Raw genomic sequence first — 12753 nt, 5'->3', positions numbered from 1 at the left:
AAATTAATTAAGAATTTATAGACACGGATGGATTATATATTATAAATATGGATTACAAATTAAAAATAAATATAATGTAAATAATGGCAGTTCAAAATATCACTATTTACATTAAATTTTATTTTGATGAAAGAATATTTTTTGAAGATTTTATGAATTTTATGGATTAAGGGGTGTGTGCGTAACATGGATGGTGAAAGTTATTATTTTTAATTTACTTTTTAATTGAAATTTTTAAAGACGATTTACTTTTTGTATAAGTGAACTCTAGTTAAAAATTGTGAATATGATAATAGTTTGGATTAAAAATTGTGAATATAATAATAGTTTGGATTGTTCAGAGTTGACGGAGAAATACAAGTTTACTTTGAGGTCAAATTAAAGCCAATGGTACCTAATCTCTTTGGATATCATCGGTCATTATTGACCAAACATGTTGACGCTTTAAAGAATCCTTTTAGTTGGTAGGTCGATGATAGAGAAAGTTCTTAAAATGTGAAGACGAATGTATCTTAACAAATAACTTTATAAACGATGTTGGGTATACATAATGTTAAAGAATAATGATATTTTGATAATATTTTAACATAATTTACGTGTTATTATGTTATTAGTTTCTGTTGGTGTTTATGATTTTTATAATTGATTATAGAGTAATTTTGGATCAATCACAAAATGAAACATAGATTATATTAAAATGTTGTCAAAAAAATATTGTCAAAATATTATTATACAATATTAAAGGTTCTTTGAAATATTAAAGTCAAAAAAGATAAATATATTTGAATTGAAAATTCTATAAATCAAGACTTCGTTGTTTGTTATGAAAATGTATGTTATTTCATGTTATAAGTTTTAAACGTCAAAAGAATTTATTTTCAAAATTTAAGTTTTTATTTATTTTATAATAGATCACTTTTGTGACAGTTGTTCCACCTATGATGATAATTTCTTACTAAAGCAAATGATAATAGTATTGAAAAAATATACGACAAAAAGAAAACCAATATCAAAAAATATTGAAACAATGTTTTAATCTTATGTTTTTCTTTTCTAATAAAATCTATATTTACAAAACAATATATTTATTTTTATGGAGATTTTCAATAAAGCAGAAATAAATTTTTATTTTAAGTAATTAATTTATTTTAATTATAAATTTTATATGGCAAAAAAATGAGTTCTTAGAAAAACACGTACTCATCTTTCCTTGTAACTCATTCCCAGTTGATTTTCTTTTAATATTTTCTTATATTTCACATTATCAATTAATTAAAATAATTTGAGCATTTTACTTTAATTCTCTTTTTGGTTTCAGTTACTCGGTTTTATTTCACCGAATACAACAAAGAAAGGCTAAAAAATAGGATATAAGTGGGTCAATCTGATTAATTGTTTCTTCTTCTAGGCTACACGAACCATCATCAAAAACAAATACGTCACCGTATTTGTCACGTTTCCACGAGATTTTCATTCAAAAGTAAAGAAGCACAAGCAAGCGAAACCAGCGAGGTTGTCTTTAGATTTCGATTCCTTTTTGCGTCCGATTCTTCTGAAATTCCGAGGAGAAGCTTCCTTCCAGGACCTGTCTCCGGCGACATCTCCCCGATCTCCGGCGAATCTCCGGTCCCCACTTTCTTCCCTCGAAATGAATCCCGAGTAGTACGTTCATCTGTTCCCTTTTTCCCTCGAATCGTGTATAATTTGGTTGAAATTCGTTACTTTTTCTCTTTTTCTATGTTCCATGCCAAAAGAGTATGTGGGGATGGCAGTTAAATTGTAGAATATTGCTTTGGTTCTGTTAGCCTCAAATATTGTTGCCGTGAAACCCTAGATTCATGTGTTTTTATAAATTTTGATCCGCTTGGTATTTTTATCCTTTTTTTTTGGGGGGGGGGGGGGGGGGGGGGGGGGGGGGGGGTTGTTTTTCAATCATGGGTTCTGCTTGATTTTCGTGATCTCTGTTTCTGTGTCTTTATGATTGATTTTGAAGTACAGAGATAGAGTGGTCTTGTTCCCCGTTGATTTCAAAGAGTCATTTGAGTTCGTATGGTTCCATTTTTCCTTTGCCCTGATCAATATCTGTCCTCACGAACTGAATTGAAAGTTGAACTTCGCATACTGTTCGGTAGTTGTATTTGTGTTTTGTATGATTTGAGTAGCAGCTCATTGGGAGAATCATCAAATTATGTTAAACATGTGAGAATAGGGGAAAAGTGGGAGGTTGTCTGCAAGGTTGTTAGTTTTTAGATTAATATGGCCGTTGACTTCTCACATCGGAAGTATGGGGTTTGGATTGTTGTTTATATGGTGTTTGGCTATTCCACTTATAGATAAAGCAATAAGAGAAAAAGAAAACGACGCTTTGTGTTATATTGGTTTATAGTTCTTAATGAATCGAGACATTATGATTGCTTTCGATTTAAACTGTTATCTAAATGCTTGTGTGTGAAAGAGAAATGGTTGCTTCTGTGTCTGATGCACAGTCTATTATAGGATACAAAAGTTAATATGATGTGGTTATTGTTTGCAGTGATTATCTGTTCAAGCTCCTTCTTATTGGAGACTCCGGTGTTGGTAAATCATGTCTTCTTCTGAGATTTGCAGTAAGCTGTCAACCTTTTTTATACCAGTTAATTATTGTTACTACGACTGTCTTGTTTACATCTCTTGTCCTAGAGAACAATACCATCCTTTGCGTTTGCTGTATATAAATATGGTAATTGGTAACTACGACATCTTTCAAAAGGATAGCTGTTTCCTTGTTTGAGGTTTTAGTCTGTTGGAGTTCTACAATATGTAAAAGAAAAAGTGAAAAAATGAATTAGTGGAGTAGCCTTTACTTCTACATGTGTAAGAACGTATGTTTCCCCATGTATAAAATGTTCACAAAATTTATGGTTTATCATTTAGCTTATCTATTCATGCTTTTAGGAAAGTAAGTAATACCTTTTTGCTGGGTAATTTGATGGGAATTTTATAACTGAATAGAAAAATAGGAAGATCAAACTCCTTGTAAGCAGAGTAGCCCCTCTATTCCGAAAGTGCAGAAAAAAAATAAATAAAGAAGATTGCAATGTAATTCAACACTGCAGATGCACTGAATACCATTTTTCTAAAATTATTTCCTGTTGGATTATGCTGAAAGTAATGCGACCTCCTTTTGTTGGTTTTGGTGTGATTTGAACAAGTGAATTTGACTTTTGGAGAATGTCTGATTAGAAGAAAAAAAAAAACAGTGGAAAACAGAATTATTAACATGTTTTGGTTGATTAAAAGGTTATGTGAGTTTCACTAAACTGGTAGTAAATAACGAAGCATACAGCCAATGTCATGAAATATTTCTATCATTTAGTCTACTTTTTTGAGAGTGTGATACTCATCTGACTTTCTAACTTAAGTAGCTTCGCACTGCATGATGGGTGGTCTTGGTTCTTAAAGATGGCACATTTAGCTTAACGGTGTTGTTTAGATTAACTATATAATAATTTCTACATTATGCTACAGGATGATTCATACATAGAGAGCTACATCAGCACCATTGGAGTTGATTTTGTGAGTACAAGTCTACAAATTTTTAGCTAGCAGTGTATAGATTTTTGGCCAGAATTGTTTGAAGCATTGTCTAAACTAATAATCATTTTACGTCAAATTTTGTAGAAAATACGTACAGTTGAGCAGGATGGAAAGACCATCAAACTCCAAATCGTATGTATCTTATTGGCTTTGTCCTTTATCTGTTGATCTTCAGTGAGCTTGACCTATCTTTTTTAATCGTTTTGTTGGACAAATAGTTTTGCTTTAAGTCATCATGCTTCAGTACCATGTGGATCACCAATATCCATAGTTGTATTGACATATTTTTCTGCATTGATTTATGATCTGATTTATACGTAGTGGGACACAGCTGGGCAAGAACGATTTAGGACAATCACCAGTAGCTACTACCGTGGAGCCCATGGGATCATTGTGGGTGATGATTTTCTTGGCATGTGCATTTAGATGTTGATTTCCCCTTTTATGGTCCATCCTTGCATGCTTTACTGACTGGTTCCTCTGGCAGATTGTTTATGATGTGACAGATGAAGACAGTTTCAATAATGTGAAGCAGTGGCTCAGTGAAATTGACCGCTATGCAAGTGATAGTGTTAACAAGCTTTTGGTTGGCAACAAGTGCGATCTGACAGAAAATAGAGCTGTGTCATATGATACAGCTAAAGTATGGCTTTGATGCACATCCCTTTAATTTTTTTCAGATTAAGCTTCAACGTTTTGTTCACACATAGTGCTGTCGCTGAGTTATTAACTCACTAATCTTATATAGTTTTTTCAGTTACCCTCACGCTACCTTTCTATACTTTGATCTTTAACAGGCATTTGCAGATGAAATAGGCATACCTTTTATGGAAACAAGTGCTAAAGATGCTACAAACGTTGAACAAGCTTTCATGGCAATGTCTGCATCAATCAAGGATAGGTATACATTCCTGACTGTTTCTAACTTAATGGATATTCAAGAAAACTCCAAAATTTCAGTGCAACTTGATGGCCTTAGAAGCAAGCCCAGGAAATAATTGTTGCCTATTTACTCTAACGAATAATTACACTGTAGCTCATGTTCTTTAAAATATATAAGAAAACATATGGGTACTTGGCTGTTTTTATGTCTATTGGTTTATGAAATCATCTGCCAAACACGGCAAAGATTTTTCAAATAAATATAATTATGCTATGCCAATCTCCAGAGTCAAAACTTGTGTTAGGAGTTTGCTGAAAGGCTGTAATTTGCTTTTAAGTGAATAAGCTCTAGGAGAGGCAAAAGGGATTTAGTTCTCCAATCTCACAAGATATCGTTGAGGTGAAAATCCTAGAGGGTCATCTCTGGACTAAAAGTATCATTACTATGATGAACATTCAGAGGCTTGCATGGGTGACATCTCACTATGCTGGTACCATAACCATTCCAATTTAAGCCATATCTGCACTTACTCTGACTGAATAACTTGGTGTTGTAAGGAGGTTGACTTAGTCGGGTAAAAAGTCGTGGCCGATGAACTATTTTTGAAATCCGAATTTCCATTGCCCTTCCCTTTTCTGTCTCCAGAGCAACTTGCAGCTAACAGTATTTTCTCTTTTAAAATCTCCTATGTGAATGTCTTAAAACTTTATCTTTTCCCAACGAAAGAGTCAAAGAGTAGCCCCAAGGAGCAAGGGTATAAAACACAATGCACAAGTTCTGGGTATAAAACTATATATATTAACTTTATGCTTTACCTTTCCCCTAATTTCATAATGATGATTTAAGTATAAACAGAAACAGAGATCACATTCATGGAATTTTTCTTGTCTGGCAAACTATTCCTTCCAAGCTAATCTGATGGTAACTTTCTTTCGTGTGTGAACGTAGAATGGCAAGCCAACCTGCAAATAATGCAAGGCCTCCAACAGTGCAGATCAGGGGGCAGCCAGTTGCACAGAAAGGTGGATGCTGCTCTTCCTAACCAGTAATTCAGATCCATTATATTTTAGTCACATTCGTGTAAGATTTTTTTTTTAATTTCGCCAAATAGTGGACCAATGTCAGAATTTGTTTGTTGGTTTAAAACTGACCTAGACGATCCCATTCTTTGAATATACTTAATGATGTGGCTTGTGCAAAGTATATAATTTCCTACTACTAAATATATGTTTCTATTCAACCGTTTGGCTACTAGTTTATTCTGTGTGTGCTGTCAGAACTGCATGAACAATTTCTTGTCATAGACCCGTTATTTCCTCGTTTGATTCGGCTATGTTATGCTCTTTCGGGGAAAATGTTAAAATACCATCTTTTTTCGTTTGAAAATGAAGTATAAAACTTTAATTGAATTTCTATAAATAGTTTAAAACACCATCTTTTCATTTGATCTTTTTAGCATTAAGAATAAATTCCATTCATTTGAAAATCAATATATTATTAATTCTTATAATGATTATTTTAGCATATATACTGAGTGGTTTTTTATTATGACTCTAACATTAAGTTATTTCTAAGCTCTATTGTTATTGTGTACTAAATTCCTCGGTTGAAATTCATTAGAAGGTGGAGTGGATTCATTAGCACCTACTAGACTAACCATAAAATTATTTTTTGTTCACCCTTTAAGAACAAGCTAAGCTGAGTTGGTTTTCTTTTTCTTTTCTTATTATAAGTTGGAGTATTGAACCGTGGCCATTTAAATGGCCTTAGCTAGCTGTAGAAAGTGAAGGAATAATTCCTCAAAAAGTCAACATCCACTTGAGGACTTTACTTCTTTTTAAAGATGTTTCTTTATACTTAAAAGACTAAGGATTAAACTTATAATTGCATACTTAAAACAATTGTCTACTAATCATGTCATCTCAACAAAAAACAGTTTGAATATAGCATATAGCCACAATTCAATCAAGGAATAAAGGTTAGGAATGATGATCTAATTTGAAAAGGTGACATGGTATAAGTGACCCAAGTACTTGAATATAGGGGAAGAAATAGTGAGAAACATTATATATAGTAAAATAGAAACTAATGCAAATATTGTTAGGTTATGGAAATTTATAATTATATTGTGAAATCAAAATTTTATAATATTAATGTCTTCTACTTAATTAATATGGGTGCATATAATTTAAATTTCAAATCAGTTTATTCCTCGCATTAGTGTGATTTATAAAAAGAATATCATCAAATAAAATTTTAAATGGATTCACAATGAAAATGTATGACCAATTGAGTTAATTGTGTAATGTTATAGTGTGCACTCGGTTTTTACTAAAAGTTGTATATTTTCTCAAATAAAAATTATTTTAATTTGTTAAAGGTGTTTGATGAAGAAATGCTAAAGTAGTTAGAAAAGTTTTTTTTTTTCGTATAAAGGTGATGACTAATTAAAAAAAGAAACTTGTATATTTGAAAAAAAATTACAATAGTGATACTTACACATGTGGTTTGTGATGTATTATTAAAGATGTAAATGATTCAAAAATCTAAATACATTAAGAGAAATAACTGAATTTAAAAAGAAAAAATAAGACACAAATTAAAACAATCTATTTCCTTTGATATACTTATAGATAACACCATTATAATAAGATAACTTAGATCTAAATTATGCAATCTTATTTGTTTTTCCATTCTTTACCTAAAGAAATACACAATACGAAAACAATAATATAATTTACGCATTTGTATTTATCCTTTATCCTCGTATATTCCCGCGTACCAAATACATCCATACTTCAGCATAATAGTTATATGTATAATTAAAAGTACACAAAATAATTAAAAAAATAATCAGAATAGTACGTTAAATTTTTTAAAAAAAAAACATCTTTTATAAGCTTTGCAGCTGTTTTAGTCTTAATCTAATTGAATCAACTTTTATCTAAACAAAATTAATTGGATCAACATGCTTATGTTTTTCTGACCATGATTTAGTTAATAATGTTATCTAATTCAAAAACCACACCCATCTCCTAAAGATTGATACCTAAATATTAAAGATTCTTTGAATTCTGACCATATTGTAGAAACTAAAAAGTTACAAAAACTGTTTAGGAGCGTATGATGAAGCTGACTTTTTTTCACTTTTGTTAAGCCCTTTGGTAAGATGACATCAAACTTCGAATATTCACACAACTATTGTTACTTTTCAACAAGTGCTACACGACAGGCTTAGCATACAGGGATGCACATAACATTTGAAAGCAATTGTAAATGACTCGTGAAAAAAAAATCACTTTACTTTTCTTTGTATTTTTATTAGATTACACACATCCATAACAAAAAAATATCCTTAAAAAATTTTACATCAATACAACAGGAGAATTGTTGTATCAAAATATAGTTTAAAATTACGAATATAAATCATCATTACATTAAACTAACCCGTAATGGAAGAGAAATTTTAAGATGTAATCAGTTCAAATTATCGGTATAAAAATAATGGTTAAGAGTGATGTGAAGCGTGAGTTCTTAAAATGTTGGGTTGGGTTGTTTGTTTAAAGTGAATTTAAGAAAGTAGCACACAGATTACAAAATGTAACATTCTACCCAAAGATCACCGAATAGAATAGTCCAATTATGATCTAACTCATTATGTAACGCTATCTAGAGAAATTTAGGTAGTGCTAAGCACTGGCACCAGGCAGAGAAAGAGCCCTGGTACAAAAAAAAAATAACCAAGGACGTCTTCAACTTATGTTCCAACTTATTCTTGTTTGACTGGGATTGAAGATAAGAAACCAAAATCTGAAGCAAAACTGAGTTGTCTATCTATGAAGAAAAGGAAACTCAACAACACTTATGTCTCTTACCACCTTCCCCCCACCATATACCCCAATATGTCAAACGCAGACAAAAGCAAAGCATATGGGGAAACAGGCTACAAGGGATACAGGACCGTATGAAGAACAACCTAAATTTACATGTTAAGACATAATTAAATGACCCTTCTGAACCAGGAAATCCAATAACCGTAGTTCTTTTCCTGCATAAGTTCAAATGAGAACCCAAAACTGAAAATATGACAAGGATATGTCAAAAGGGTTCTGGGAAACCTCACTTGCCACCCAAGGTTGGGAAATGCCCAGGATCTTCAATGGATGGGGCAGGTGCACTGTTGGTAACACCTCCACGAAAACCACCACGAGAGCCACGACCACGGCCCCTACCACGTCCACCTGGGCTGTAGTAAGTTTCCCCTTCAGCAGGCTTCAGGAATTCGGTGATGCTAACAGACTAAAAATATGATGAATGAAACAAGATTTAGTCAGAAGAACAAAAGATAATGGAACAGAAACAAAGATCAAAGAAATCAACTATTCATTATACAAAAGAAAAATACATTTGACTTTCCAAAACAGCCAACCTAAAATTTGTATAAAACAGGAGCAAGAAAATGTTGTGGATATATAAATACCAAGCAAGACTATTTGAACATGCAGAAATAAGCAGAACATGGCACCTAGTTCAGATAACAGAGTTGGGAACAGACTACAGAAGTCACAAAGAAGCATTAAAAAGATTAGCGCAAAAAAATTACAAACAACCATTTTGAAATCACTATTGACATGTCTTTCAAGATAGTTATAGCAGAGGTCAAGAAAATTACCAAACATGATTATCTGTGTCTGTATGACAGTGAAAACTCCTTTAATGTACAAATTATTTACTGTTGAAAAATAAAAATTATCCTTTTCAATGTGAAAATCAGCACAAAATTAATATCGCTGTTGAGAAAAATCTTTGTTAACCAGCACAGAACATTTCAGTTTAATAATTATTGTCTCTCAAATGACATATATTGCATATTCTAAGTAGCATGAGATCAGGAGATTGATATTAAAGAATCCACACACTGGTCGATCACACAGGCAAGCAGGGGCACACCCGAGTGTCTGAGTGAGCATGTAAAGAAAAGTTTAGACTATTGAGAATAGAAGTAATCAATTACCCGTATATTAAAAATTAAGTCCTCATTCTTGAAAACTAGTTAGCCACACATTTGACTAGATTCCCTTAATTATTTTAGTTAATACATAAATTTCACCAATAAACATTAAATAAAATCAGATAAAATTAAAATTATTGAAATGGTATTCTATTAATTGAATTACTTTTGAAATACTAAACAATTAATTTGTTAACATTTGTTTATATTTTAAATTTCATAGAAAAAATATTTTTTAACTTTAAATTTTCTTATAATTCCCAAATACATAATAAACCATGAAATGTGGGATAGTGATACTTGCTTGATAATCTTTCATGATAACGACCTAATTGAGAAGAAGAAAATGACAATCTAGGCGAAATAACAAGAAAATTCAAGAAAGTCAAACCTTTTTGGATTTTTCTTCCTTCTCAAAAGCCTCCTTTCGCTTATCTTTATCAGATCCCTGGAAAAAAGACAAATGTGTCAACACATGTTACCAGGTATTACCAACATATGAACAGAAGATAGATTGAAGTCGATGGTTTAAAATGTATTCACCAGTTTAATGAATATGTCATGATTGTCCTTTTTGCTTGACAAGGGTTGCATGGATGCAAACTCTTTAGTGTCCACCTTTCTTCCTTCAGTCTTGAGTGCTTGGAAGGCCTTCCTTCTCTCTTCCAGCACTTTCTCGTATTCCTCCAGAGTCATCTCCTAGCGAATGAACAGCACAATACCAACAGATCAATAAATTTATAATTAAAAACACATCTTAGGTAATTAACCACCAGAGAAGGTGAACGTAGAAAGTAAACCGCAAGTGGTAACATAAAATGAGTATATCAACAGGATATATATACAGACAAATCCATAAATTGTTATCAATGAGGCTATATGACAACATAAGATGTTGACATTCAATTTGATGATGTCATCCGACGTTAGTCCTTATGGACCCCAAGGTGACCAAGGAAATGGGATGTGGGGGATCAAGCAATTACACCAGACAGTTCGTAAACATAGCCATGCACTGCATTTATTAATCAATAAAAACAAATACACATGAAAACTGACAGACACTTGCAAAAAGCTGACCAATATGGTAAGTAAAAGCATAGATTAGGGTTGGAAATCACCTTATCTTCAGGCTCTTTCTCTTCAGTGTCATTAGCAGGATTGTCCTTGTTTCCATCAGCTACTTCTACTTCAACTGCAGGCTTCTCATCTCCCAAATTCTTTTCAGTTTCATTCACAACTTCCTCAGTTTCCCTAATATAAACCAGGAGGAAAAGAATATAAATAGCAATAATTAAAAGCAGAATTTCCTATAAACAATGTAAATAATACTACTATTCAAATAATAGAATACAAAATTTTGAGAAGAATGCTTACTGGGTAATATCATCATTTTGCGTTCCCCAGTTACCACGTCCAGCACCTTCACGTTTAAATTCATTTCTGCGAGTAGACCAAAGGACATCAGTACTTACAAAACATAAATCAAACAGAGATTTGTTATCAATAGTAGCATCACCCTCGGCCCGTCCCACTGCGACGATCAAATGCTCGTCGAGGGCGTCCTTCTTCACCTTCACCAGTTTCACCATTGCTAAAACCTCCACGGCGCCCACCACGATAAGGACCTCGTGGTCCACCATAACCACGTCTTTCAGAAGACTTCCCAGCATCTCCTTCTTCAAAAGAACCCGAATTGTAAGGAGCTCCAGTGCCAGGAAACGAATTCTCATCATTGGAAGAGTCCCTACCAAACCCACGACCACGTCCAAACCCACGTCCACCACCTCGTCCACCTCCACGGCCTCCACGAACAGGATCATTTCTGGACTCCCTAACTATCAACAGGACACAAGCAGAAAATGTGAAATCAAAAGAACATAAAGATTGTCAATAAACATTCATAATTACAAGGACAATTTCCAACAAAAAATCAACCAACTAAAAAAACTTTAACCAATTAATTCTGGCAATGTCATACCCAAATTCCTACAAAAATAACAGTTTGAAATGGAAAATGTCCGTAAACAAATTACAAAAAAAGAGCAGTTTTAAATGAAATATGTAACACATTGTAATTTACTCATGAGTTATCACAGAAAGTAATTTCAACAAAAACTCACATCAGATTACCCTCCTCACAACTAACAATGCATTATGTATCCAATACACAATACCTCGCGAGAAAACTTAGAGAACACCACTACCACGTAATACCCTTCCAACATACACAACCAACCTTCATATACACACAACTGTTTGCAATATTTATTATAAATGAAATTCATTTGGCAGTGGTGCGATAGATATTTTTATGATTTTAATCTAAAACCAAATTTGTAAAACTCAATGTTTTTTATCTAGTGCAAAAAGCTAGTTAAAGTTTTTCTAACTCAAAATCAAGCTAGTCCCAGAATCAATTCCACAACATGAAACCAGACATATGAACATTTACCAATAATCACATCGGTTAGCATTTTATTGTGACTTTAGATCACCTGCGCAAATCCCAACAAGCAGGCTAAAACAACACCCTGACAATGAATAAACGTATCAAACACATACAACAAGAAAATCATGATCAAAGGCAAATGTAAATAAATCAACAATAACATACAAAGACAACAAAAACACACAGCACAACTTAGTCAAGTAAACCCATTGAACCAAACAACCCACCCATTAACAAACAAAAACAATCCCAAAACGACAGATATCTCAGCACAATCATCAAACAAACTCGATTAACACTCTTCCAATCCACCCAACCAAAAATGCAAAACCAGAAAAACCAAAAAACAAGACTTCAATTAGTTGAGAATCTCACCCGCTTGAGCAGGAGGAGGAGGCTTAGTGGGCAGCTGAGCCGGCTTGTTCTGCTGAACAGGCGCCTTCTTCGGAGCCGCCGCGGCCGCCGCAGCCGCTGCCGCCGCCTTGAGTTGCTCGGCCGCGATGAGCTGAGAAGGGTCCTCTGCGTCGTCACCCAACAAATCAAAGGGGTTCATGGTTGCCATCTCTCAGAATCTGTTTTTCCCAATCCCAAAACAAGACTGTACGTTCCCAAACACAAAGCCTCGACCACTACTTGGTTTTAAACTAGCAAAGTTTCCATTTTGAACAAAACTGAAACGTATGGGAGATCAAAGAGAAGAAGACGATTGAAGGAAATGCGAGGGTAAAGACCTAAAACCCTAGCCGCAAAGAGAGAGAGAATGAGAGTGTGCGAATGAGAGTGTGAGAGAATAGAATAGAATAGACAGCACAACCTAATCTCTTCAAAGTC

General features: G+C 33.4%; 2 protein-coding genes across 2 annotated transcripts; one reads left to right on the top strand and one right to left on the bottom strand.

Annotated features, from left to right (window-relative positions):
• Positions 1 to 1405: 1405 nt before the first annotated feature.
• LOC108329324 (ras-related protein RABD2a) lies at positions 1406 to 5699 on the top strand. The gene is made up of 8 exons (XM_017563490.2): positions 1406 to 1662; positions 2534 to 2606; positions 3508 to 3555; positions 3661 to 3708; positions 3898 to 3969; positions 4064 to 4219; positions 4374 to 4477; positions 5408 to 5699. The coding sequence occupies exons 1-8, from the start codon at positions 1649 to 1651 to the stop codon at positions 5499 to 5501; spliced, it is 609 nt and encodes a 202-aa protein (XP_017418979.1). The 5' UTR covers positions 1406 to 1648; the 3' UTR covers positions 5502 to 5699.
• A 2517-nt stretch (positions 5700 to 8216) lies between these two features.
• On the bottom strand, positions 8217 to 12753 carry LOC108329420 (RGG repeats nuclear RNA binding protein A). Its single transcript, XM_017563610.2, has 7 exons — positions 12298 to 12753; positions 10990 to 11308; positions 10848 to 10913; positions 10592 to 10724; positions 10014 to 10169; positions 9862 to 9918; positions 8217 to 8758 (listed from the first exon to the last, which is right to left on the bottom strand). The coding sequence occupies exons 1-7, from the start codon at positions 12482 to 12484 to the stop codon at positions 8579 to 8581; spliced, it is 1098 nt and encodes a 365-aa protein (XP_017419099.1). The 5' UTR covers positions 12485 to 12753; the 3' UTR covers positions 8217 to 8578.

Source organism: Vigna angularis, chromosome 2 (genome assembly GCF_016808095.1).
Source record: "Vigna angularis cultivar LongXiaoDou No.4 chromosome 2, ASM1680809v1, whole genome shotgun sequence".
Taxonomy (NCBI): Eukaryota; Viridiplantae; Streptophyta; class Magnoliopsida; order Fabales; family Fabaceae; genus Vigna; species Vigna angularis.
The sequence above is the reverse complement of the archived record's forward strand: the minus strand, read 5'-3'. Positions and strand labels throughout refer to the sequence as shown.